Source organism: Branchiostoma floridae, chromosome 1, assembly GCF_000003815.2.
Source record: "Branchiostoma floridae strain S238N-H82 chromosome 1, Bfl_VNyyK, whole genome shotgun sequence".
Classification (NCBI taxonomy): domain Eukaryota; kingdom Metazoa; phylum Chordata; class Leptocardii; order Amphioxiformes; family Branchiostomatidae; genus Branchiostoma; species Branchiostoma floridae.
The window spans coordinates 11,067,455-11,079,130 of NC_049979.1; the positions used below are offsets into that span (position 1 = coordinate 11,067,455).

An 11,676-nucleotide genomic window follows, 5' to 3' on the forward strand; every position below is an offset into this window, starting at 1 on the left:
ATTTCTTGACATATCGTAAGCCAATAAGCCAGTTTTATTTTCTGAGCATCCGTACAGAGCAGGAAAATTTCGCTGAATTGTTTGTTTAATACTAGTGTCAGTTGGTTTTCTTCCAAGTTTCTTTCCATGTGCATGTACATGGTAGTTTGCCAATTTGGAAGGTCACTCTTATCAGTGTCAAATCAAAGTAGAGTTGACGCTGACCTTTGGCAGTGACTCTTTGAGCACAACCAGTCTTCCGGTGACTGCCTTGATTTAACTAATCCATATTGAAATATGTGGGCATGCTAGCACGTAGACAAGAACCTACACGTAATGAGAACAAACTTCCAACAGCAACAGATGAAAAACAGTAAACTTAGTACAGAACTGCCCAAGATAAAATCTGATCTGTGTGGACAGGTAGTCACTATAGACAGGATTCTTAATGCTTATGTCAATGGGGAAAATTATCTTAAGGGACCACCACCAAAATATGGTCCTTTCCTCTACAGTAGAGGTAGTGACTAGTACAGATTTGACTGTATGTTGTACAAACTACATATGTACATGTATCGGTGTTTGGAGTCTCTGAATTGGTTAAAGGGGCATTTCACTCCAGAAGGGAGCCTTGTTTTCCAATAGATAATGTGTCAATGAATACATAATCAGCAGAATTTTGTGGAATTTACTTGGGATGGATTACGTGATGTGTGTTTTATAAAACAATAATGACACTCACTAAACCCATGCAGACCCTACCCATGCATTCCTTATACGCATAGACACTTTGTTTATCGTACATATTTTCGGAATAAATAAGGTACGCTAAGCACACCGAGAAGGCAAATTGCTCATAAGATAGCAAAGAATACAAGAACAAGACGAGATTTCTTAGCGAACCTGAAATTAATTTTTTAACCTTACCTAAAAGTTTTGCATTGTATTCAGCCATAGGATTAATTCAATTAGAGGGTACTTGGGGAGTTTAGTAAAAGACTGAATGCTTTTGAGGCATGTGGAGCAACTGAGTACTTCATCGTATAATGTGAAGTAGTATGCAGTTATTACTTCCTAAAATTGATATCTATCGGAAAATAACACTCCCGTGTGGAGTAGAATGCCCCTTTAAAGAAACAGCTGTTTTTGGTTGCTGTACACTATGATGGTGTTTTTGCGAAGTGTAAGAAACGGATGCTCTTAGTAAAAACAGAACAGTGTAATGTCTGCCAATACTTAGATATGCTTACAATCACACAATGTCATGCCATGTATTGAATTTAAGAACTACATTTTGTAAGAAAACCATTGTGTGGATAGTTTGCTGTTTAAAGAATAATGCAGCTAACAGAAATCATCAATCATGTCATTACTTCTTGCATAAATGTATGAGTTCTCTTTCACTTATAATTTCACCCTCTATTTCATATATAATTTACCTTTCATCCTTTAATTTGTCGAATATTCTTTAGAGTGCAACTACTGTACTGTTTCTATTCTCACATTCTTTTCTGTCTTTATCTTCTTGTTTCAGTTTTCTTTCAGACCTTTCTTTCCTATCCTTCCTGATTGACTTCCTATTTGTTTCTACCACAACTCAGTCTGCCTTCTTTACGCAGCTGGCTTACTGCGTGGTTCAGTTTCTGGAGAAGGACGCCACGTTAACGGAGCCTGTCGTACGAGGCTTGCTCAAGTTCTGGCCCAAGACGTGTAGTCAGAAGGAGGTGAGCAGCGACACATGCACTTTCACTAAGACGTTGTCTTTAGTATCATGCCTTTCCAGGGCTCAACATACCCCCTAGGTTGTATATCGTATTGCTTGTATGTCTAACTTTCATAGATGTGGAATATATGCTGAGCTCATATACATGTTTGTGTGTAATAGTCTTTCAATCACTGTAGGTTTCTAGACCACCACCAACAACAACATATAATGCTAATCCCTCCACTCTTGCATATCAGGTGATGTTCTTAGGAGAGATAGAAGAGATTCTGGATGTGATTGAGCCCTCCCAGTTTGTTAGGATACAGGAGCCACTCTTCAAACAGATCTCCAAGTGTGTGTCCAGTCCTCACTTCCAGGTAGGTACCTGTGCAGTTCTGCATAGAAGAACTAGGGGGCACTGCTTTGCAGGGCTGCTTTACAGAGTCTGTAACAGGGGGCAGGTATATAGGGTACCATTGTAGGGAATCTTATTTGTTTTTATTCTGAACAGACCCAGCTGGTTGAACATCAAACGGCCAATCATGTTCTCATCAGTAATGTGTTCTCCTGTTCAGATAGATTAATTTGGTTTGTTGTCTCCCACAAGGTAGTGTGCATGTACTGCACACACAATCAAATAGAATGCAGTAACTGTATTATCTGAACAATTTGTGGTAGAACTGATATCAGCCATTGTATCAGAATTGCAGTCCAGTATACATGTAAACAGCCAAGAAACTGGCTTGCACACTTCCAATCTCTCCAGTTCACATACATGTCTGACCAACAGGATGTCCCTGTAGCTCAACTGGTAGCAGCCTTAAAGATGAGCTCCTGCTTCCAATTTGTCGAAAACTGGGACTCTCTGGTCCAATCCTGGGTAGGACTGAGCCCTGGTTCGGGCTGGGTTTGTCTTTTGAATAGGATGTAAAATGTGGGCCCGATGTTCGAGGAGGTGCCTCAAGCTTGTTAAGGGGAAGGGCTAGAAACCCATCCTGGTGAAAATACACTTATAGATACCCAATATAATCAACATATACATATATACATATAATCTTCATATACATGTGCCAATGGACTAGCTTTTCTGTTGTATACATATATGGTGGCCCTGTGTGATCCAAGGGCTATAGAAACAGAGATCCTCTCTACCGAAAGCTGTTGGAAAGATTGTAAGTAATTAATAACATGGCTTATCATCATCTTATCACACAGGTTGCAGAGAGAGCGCTGTACTTCTGGAACAATGAGTACGTGATGAGTTTAATCGAGGAAAACTCCAACGTCATCATGCCCATCATGTTCCCCAACCTTTATCGCATCTCCAAGGAGCACTGGAACCAGTGAGTGTCTTTATAAGAACTCCATCAACTTTATGTCCTATAGATTGTACTGGTAGCTCTACGTTATGCTCCTGAATGACTCAACTATAGTTAGATATTGGACTGTTTTCCCATAGCTGGTGCTGCAAGGGTTAGTGGGCAATAGGACTTAACCATCACGGTCAATACTGAATGACAAATGCCTTTAATATGTGCATGTATATTGTATCAAGCTCCACTTGTCTGTCTGGTGTTTTTGCCACCCCTCTATCAGTAACATTAGTTCAGAATCTCCTTTATCTGGTGGGTAACCTATATACGTTGTTTCTAAAAAGTCACCGACGTGATCTCAAACTGCAATATTTTGAAAATACACACTGTGTATTGCAATTTGAAACCAATTTGATATCCCTAAATACCATATTAAAAAACAACGGATATAGGTTACCTCACGGATAAAGGTGAAGCACTGTTATATAAAGTGTATAATGATTTCCAGATTGTATTGATGTTGATACATACCGGGTATTGCATAAAAGTGGCATTGGTGTCGCTTAACTGGTACAGTTTTGGGCTCAGAGCCAAAAGGTTCCCAGTTTGATACTCGCCATGCCTCTGACATTATTACTTTTCCTGACAGTGGAGCAACATCTATGGAGCCTCTTGGCTAATCTGTCAAAAGTGTGCCAGAAATTTGGTACGCCATTGTGCCATCATGTACCAGCATTAACGCCACCAAGAGCCATCATTTTTGGGGTATATATGTGAAGGCTACTATTGTGTCAGGTCTGATGACATCAAACAGTCATCATAGGCTGCTGCTGATCATGGAAGTTGCATACTAGGTAAATATCTTACACTGAATACCACTGACATCTATTCTCCCTTTCTCAGGACCATCGTGGCTCTGGTCTATAATGTGCTCAAGACATTTATGGAGATGAACAGCAAGTTATTTGATGAGCTGACGGCCAACTACAAGGCAGAGAGACAAAAGTGAGCGTTCCTATTTATTTTCATTTTTCAATAGTTCAATATTGCCCAAAAGGGAAAGCTTTGTGATCTCATAACCAGTTTAGCTCAGATGAATTCAAGGAAGAGATGTGCTAATATTCCACTGGTTATGACAGAGAAGACAGGCGTCACATGTACAAATGTATGTACAGTTTCAGGTTCATTTTGCTGCAGAAACCCCCGTAGCTCTTTCTGACAAGTACATTTATGAACAGTGGACAATGGCTTAATGTCCCATCCCAAAGGTTGTGAGCCTTTCCATTAGCATGTATGTCAGATGAGCAGAAACCAGCAGGAGTCAAACTCACAACTTCTTTTCCAGAGGTGGTGTCACTAAAATTTGTCTGAGGAACCTTGCACTTTCCCTGGAAGTGAAACAAAATGTTATGATTTCTTCCAGAGAGAGGAAGAAGGAGAAGGAAAGAGAGGAGCTGTGGAAGAAACTAGACGGTCTAGAAATCAACGCTACAGTTAACAACAAGGAGGTGAAGTCGGTACCTCCGACATCCACAAACACACCCGTGGCTGGAGCCAGCCCAGCTGTGGGCACCAGATATGCCCCCTACTCCCCTACTGCTCACAGACTAATGGCCAAATAGTTCCCCCTTAAAGTAGGTCTTTTGTCCGTACTTCATATTGATAAGAAAGAGAAAGGAATCGTTGATGTTTAGCAGTTGATGTTTTGTGGAAAGACTCATCTTGTACTTGCCACTTTCCTGCTTCCAAACATGTGTCCTTTTGAGCCATAGGACAGCTGCACAACTCTCCAAATACATCATTAAATTCTGAATGGGGTTCACAACTGAATTGTTTACTTTCTCCATTGAGAGGATTGCATGGACAGAAGCCTTGGTGCAAAACATTTGTTCGTATGTTCGTATGGGCTCCTAGCACACATTATCTTGGGGTCTTTTTTCTTTAAAAAATTGGCACATTTTAGCAGGATGTGACACAACAAGTAGCACTAGATCATAGACCTTGTAGCAAATCTGCTAATCAAAATATGTTTTGATAGTAGGAGAAACACAGTAATACTTTGGAGGATTTTACCATGGTTTACTCTCATCAGTATGTGTATCTAACGAAAAGCTAAATTAAGGTGTTAAGCTGCATTATCATAACGCTACAACGCATTAAGATTTTTTAAGCTTAAAATGCCAATCCTTTTTGTTTCGTTTATCTTACCAGGTATTCTAAACCAGAAGTGTTTTAAGAGTTGTGTCACTGGACTATTAAAAGCTCTGCAGAACACCTAAAAAGAGGGCACTTCCTACTGATGTTTGTTCTTGTATTTTGCAACGTACTGCTCATGTAGTTTTATACTTTGACCACTGTTTATCAGACCACTGTTTTTGGTACTGCTGAAAATGAAGTATGTTAACCACTCAATATGGACAAGTATGTGAGTTTAATTTCAGTCTGCATTTCACCTTATTTGTATTGACCTGTTTAAGTACATTTGTATCCAAAGAATGAGTCCCCACATCAGTCTGTTGTTACAGGTAGGTAGTAATATAGCACAAGAATATCTTACTCAGGTCACAGTTCAGTAATAGATACTGGTTGTCTAAGCAAAAAGAAAGTGACTCTAGGAGTATCCTACTTCTTGTTATCCACATACATCTCTAACTGTCCATAGATTTTAACATTCACTGCCTTAAGTTTTGAATGCTTCCATAGGAAACTGAATGTGCAACTTTATGAACTTCCCATTTTAGACTTACTTAATACTCTGTACAGTTTAACTGAACAAGTATGTGGCCTGCAGATTAGCAAATGAAAACTTCTTTTGTCCTCAGCACAGAAGTTATTTCAGTGATGAATACAGACACATACAGTGGTGATGTGATACCAAGGCAAGACATTGTACTCATATGCAGATACATAAATATGCATATTGTAAGTCATGTAGCAAAATTTCTCTCCTCAACTTGTCAAGGACTCTTAGAACAGATTTTCGATGTTAGGTCCAGTGGTGTTTACTTGGAAAAAAAATAATAATACAACATGTACATGTATGAATAAAAATGGAAAATATATTGGTAGAAAAGGAAGGTAGAAACAAGTACTTGATAAGCTTTCCACAAGGTTTGTCAAGAATCCCTCGGGAATCTTTGTCCTCTTTCTTGAGGAATGTTTGGCTTGGGTGGTAAGGTAGTTCTGTGTATGTGTACATGTAAGATATGTACAATACTGTTCCTATGTACCAGTTAAATGTTAAACTGTGCCAGATATGGGGAAGGGGTGAGGGGATGTATTTCACTTCATTTAACTATTCTTTGTGTCAGTTTCATTAAAAGTTTAGTGAGTTGTGAGGATTTCTATCATGACATGGTGTTGACATTGACATGACCCAGGCAGTGGTTGTTGCACGCTCCAGAAGGGTGTGTACAACACTGCCGTACAGCTGCTTCTAGCTGCAAGCCTCAATTCATAATGTATCGTGGTAAAGTTGAGCGTGACTGTATAGAAATTATTTGTATGCTTTTTTCCGCCACATCACGAGTATCTTAGAGCATGCTGGGAAGACGGACTCAGAAACAGGAGGTTTTACGTACTCAAAGGTGGATGGTTGTGTTGTGCCATGACAGGAGTTTATAAGCAGCGTCCATCTTGTTTTGAAACGTCCTCATTTTGTAAGACATTTTTTAAACATGCCTTTCCCAGAATGCTCCTTGATAGGCTGGTTGTTTGTGTATACCCTATAGGACAGTCTATAAAGACAATCAAGCTTTTTTGTTACTAAGTTATGACATCGGATGTTTACACATGTTGTATATTGTTATAGGGTGAATGGTTTATGTATATCAAAATGGTAAAAATATCAATTTGTGTTTTGTAAATAGTCATCCTTATAAATTTGATTTGTGCATTGGGAAACATGACAAACATGGTGTACTCATAGATGCTAAGTGTGCATTTTAGTTTTTTCACCTGTCTAGAGAGGTTTTGTTCGTTGCACGTGCGTGAGTTGTTGAGAATCTCTTTGAAATGTATTGTGCACCTTCCAGACTTACCCATTGAAGAGGAAAATAAGACACATGATTGTTCTAAGCAAGACATGACATTTCAAGGAAAATGACCAGTCATAAGTGGTGTTTTCTTTCCCATATATGGTATGTTGTTGTTGTTACCATGTCAGTAGACTGGGTCACATGACAGGTCTTGTGCCCAGGATGGCAGATCTTGTGTCCAGGACACAGAAGCACACAGTCTGCAGTATGGTATTGAACTATCATTCCGGATTGGTATGCACAAAATTTTCTTGTCACTTGCAATTAATAAAAGAACTGACCTATTGGTAAAGGGGATTTTTCTTTTTGCTATATCATATATGGTTGTAGTGGATGGAATCATGGTGCCCCAACAACCCACACAGAGGTCAAGGGATAGGTGAGGTGAGGTGATATGGTTGTAGATAATATTTAATCAAATTGTGTCTGTCATAGCCTGACTAGAATCGTGCTCCTAGCGGCCGGCCTTACAGCTACCACCACCTACAACATTAACCCCAGCCAGCGAGAGATTATCTGAACACAGGCTAGTGTCCATCATTAGAACAGTTTTCCTCGTTCAGTTCAGTTCATTCTCGAAGAGGTGACACCAGCGTCTCCACGTGTTAACAGCAAACTATAGGGGAAGTAATTCTGTTATGCAAAGAAATGAAGTTATGGATATATATATATAGAGAGAGAGAAAAAATACTGTTTTATCTTGGTTATGTCCAGTCTTAAGCATACACTCACAACTCTAACTAATGACTTTGTCCCAACTGTAACTCGACCTAAAGGAGTAAATATTATGAAGCCCACGTCCATTTAATTGGTGAGTCATTACCCGATCCCCCAATGCCAAGGCCGTCCTATGTAAACTGAAAGACTTGTTAATTACGCCTTCGTGATAAGCCAAGGCTGGGAAAGTGTTTGATCACCTTGTAATGATAAGCCATGGCTGGTTCCCAGCAGACTGAGAGTAGAAAGCATCATTATGTCATTATGATAAGCCGTGATTTCCAGACCAAGGAGTAGGTATATGTGACATACAGCAGTAGCACCATTGGTTCTCATTTACCTGAAGTTAAAGTCCATGGATCAGCAACCAAGCTTTTGAACCTTCCTCTTACGCTTGGAAAGAACATACAGTCGGTTGAATTGGGAATATAATTTATTTCGGCTGTAGCCTAAATCAGTAATCAGTGTTTAATATGAGGGTCTGAAATGGCAGTCTAATGACCTCAATACGACGGTAATTGCCCCAGGTGCGGCCAGGGACTGTAGGTTTTGAACCACCACACCGCACCATCGCACGTGTGGTGGTTCTTTTAAGGTGCCTGGGGTACGGCTCTCCCCAGACACGGGACCTCCATTTAATGGGAAACATTACGCAACAGTTCCTAAAGCAACTGGTAGCACCCTTGAGTGATTCAGAGCTTAAAACAGGTTCTTTATATCGGCAAGGGTAAACGACCACACCTCTCCCACACCCTGCAGGTCTACTCTCCAAGCAGAGGTTCGGCTCCGGCTGTGTTTTTTCAAGCGTTTTGGGCGTTTTTATCGGGCTTTTTATTTTGTACAGTTTTTTTGATGTCTCGCGGCAGCGAGTGCTTCAGGTCCTGGTGCCTAGGAAACATTTCCACTTTTACATCTCAGGGTTTTCCGGAAGAAGACCAGTGTGCAAACCTTTTATTTCCCTTTCTCCTTTGCTGGGGGAAGCACACCTGTTTACTCATAGGCGAGGTGTATTCCGAGAAAGGACTATTTAAAACGATACTCATAGCCACACGCATGGCCGTGTCCTGTTACGTGTACAATACTAGCTATAGTGACTTCGCTTTTTAAGTAAATGTTTGTATAGAAAAAACACAGGAAAAGAAAAAAAATTATCGACTGATAGTACCTAAACATTAGGCTGGACTTAAAGCCCCTGTTACAGAGTCAATGGTATTCGGCCATAGTTGTTGATTGCTCGAATGTCTCCCAGAAGCGACAGAGGGTTGAAAAACGTGGCCTCGATTTCTTTCGTTTGCCTTCTTCCACTTCCACTTTCAGTGGAGATAGGCAGACGAACAAAATCACTGCCACTAATAAGAGAATATAGCGGCCGTAGTACTACCAAGGAGCCCTTTTTTACCTTCTTGGTACTACCTCAAATGTCATTAATTAAAACTTGCAGGCTCGGCCGATAGATTTCTGCTCATTGTAACAGTGTCTTAACCTTTGTCCTTTGGGCAAACTTTCACCATACAATCTCCCTATGCTGGGTGTTTTAGACCCCTTGGAAAGGAGAGGTACTACACTCCAGCACGTGACTGGAGACATTTGTCAAATGTAGGCCACCAGACGTGACGGACAGGCGATACTCTCAGCAATATGCGTCACGTGTTTACACAAAGGGTATCGACATTACACTACAAACAGCTCAACATTTCTCAAACGTTTTCAACCGTCTGTCTCTCCTTTCACCACCCGTCTTGAGAACGTAACGAGGCGAAAACAAATTTTACAACAACCCCTCCTGGTAGAACCATCCTTCTTCTTGTATTACATAAATATCCACACAGTACGTGCAGATTGTAACGTTGACAAGGATTTGAAAAGTTAGAAGTGACGCATGTAACATTATGACGCCCTGCCCTTGCTCCTGTGTTCAAGTTGACCTCAAACTCGTGGGCAACTGTTATTGTTGCGGATGGCAGGTCGCGTCGGCTGCTACCAGCAGAAACCTGGACACTGCGAAAACACCTTTGTGAGCGATACATTATTTTGACAGGATATTTGCCCGTCCTTTGTCGAGCCGTGGAGATCAATAGGTGTGAGTAAAAGGCACCGCCTAAGCCCCTCCCATCTCGGCCAGAGACAAAGGTGTTTACGACGGAAAGTGTTACCGATACGGTAATTTTACCTGTCGTGAGGATCAGCACGTGGTGCGGAGTAGGCTCAAAACAAAGTCGCGAAGAATATGACTCCCTGTGTACCAAATACCCAGTGTATTATTGCTTTGTGCGTGGTTGACCAGGTAGCATTGCAATTACACTTGGCCACAGCAAGGACGCGACTAGCCGAGTCCAGTCGGTTGTTTGGGGTTGATAGGTGCACGTAAGCGTTTGTCGCCCCTCAAGAGTTCCTCATTTCGTCAACGGACCGATTGATTTATTGAATAACAAACATGTCTGTGATGGGGCCCAATGAAAAGATGTTGGTGCGGTCCAGCAGCACACAAAGTCTGAAGACTGAGTTGGAGAGACAAAAACAAGAGGAGAAGGACCTCAAGGAACAAGAGAGAAAGGAACGCCTTGAGCGTCTCAGAGAGGAGTACAACTTTCGCATGGGCACAAGCATCATGGATCGAACCGACCCCGGCGTGAAGAGACCGAACCCCAAGAGTTTCCCTAGCCATTACGCCAGTCCGCGGCTTGTACGGAAGCCGAGGGGCAAGAACCAGCAGGTGGACGGGTCGCTATCCCCGCCGCCCGCGCCAAGGATGCTAGTCGACGCCGCCAAGGTCAACAGCGAGCCGGGCGTCCTGCAAAGTATGCCATCGTCGGCCAGGAGGCTGACAAGGTCCGTTTCGGAGAGCAAGCCAATCGCGATACCGAACAAGAAATCACAGCTCACGTCCCCAACCCGTTCCCCCAGCTCCACGTCAAGCAGCCCTGCACCCCCGAGACGCACTCGGGCAAGCACCCACTCCGAGGTGGAGACAGACCTGCGGCGGATCGCTCTGGAGAGAGGCAAGGGGGCCAACACTAACGCCGATCCGCGGCCACGGGTGAATTCTATGCCCACACGGAACCGGGCAGCCAACAGAGGAAAGAAAACCGGATCGTTGGACAACCTGAAAAAGTCACCGAAAGGATCGCAAGCCAGTCTGGCTTCTTCCAAAGGTTCCAACAGCACGAAAGGTAGCAAGGAGTCGGTGTCTTCAGCGGAGGAAAATATGGCGAAACTGTCGCTGAGTTCAGAGGGGATAGCCGACTTCCCACCTGGCATCGTAGTGGACGGCGATCAGGTCTTTTTCACCGACGGCGACGGTGGTACTGACCAGACAGCGGGCGGCGAGGCGCACGACACCAACCACCACCATCACCACAAGAAGCACATGAAGAAAAGCCCGATCCCAGCGCAGTACCAAGGCTACGAGGTGGACTACCAGGGCCAGTTTGACAACGTGGTGCAGTCCAACTTCAACGAGATGCTAGGAATCCACACGATTCTATCCATGGTGAACAAGCAATGACAGTCTTTCATATCTTCCATTCAGTGGACATGGCCGACCGAATCATTCCAGTAGGTCGAACTAGATGGGACATTTGAATATTGACCACATTTTTGTAGTAAAACAAAAGGTAAGAGAAAAAACATGTACATACACTTTGATTTGATTTCATAATTTTCCTCCTCAACACCCGTAGCTAGCAGTTTCATAGTGCCCACCGTCCTCATAAAGAACGTAATAATGCTCCTTTTCATATTTAACCAACCCTGTATATTTGTACCATAGACGTTGCTGCTACTTTGTTTGAATCCCTCTTTCCACTAGAGCATGTGACCGCTAAGAGACCAGAAATTTTACAGACCTCAGCGAATCTCAAAGATAAAGATCTGGTTTGTTTACGTTTTGTGTGTTTTGATGTCTTTGGAACGTAACCATACTTTA

The 11,676-nt window shown here is 42.3% G+C and overlaps 1 protein-coding gene across 4 annotated transcripts in view; it reads left to right on the plus strand.

Annotated features, from left to right (window-relative positions):
* Nucleotides 1-7,326, plus strand: part of LOC118417329 (serine/threonine-protein phosphatase 2A 56 kDa regulatory subunit epsilon isoform-like) — a 36,617-nt gene extending 29,291 nt beyond the window's left edge. The window contains exons 8-12 of one of the 4 annotated variants that reach the window (XM_035822869.1): nucleotides 1,581-1,703; nucleotides 1,942-2,061; nucleotides 2,900-3,027; nucleotides 3,901-4,002; nucleotides 4,421-7,326. In XM_035822869.1, the coding sequence (XP_035678762.1) occupies nucleotides 1,581-1,703; nucleotides 1,942-2,061; nucleotides 2,900-3,027; nucleotides 3,901-4,002; nucleotides 4,421-4,619 (672 nt within the window). In that variant the 3' untranslated portion in view covers nucleotides 4,620-7,326. The remainder of the gene's footprint in view (nucleotides 1-1,580; nucleotides 1,704-1,941; nucleotides 2,062-2,899; nucleotides 3,028-3,900; nucleotides 4,003-4,420) is intronic. The other 3 variants (XM_035822894.1, XM_035822886.1, XM_035822878.1) reach the window with 3 other exon arrangements.
* The last annotated feature ends 4,350 nt before the right edge of the window (nucleotides 7,327-11,676 follow it).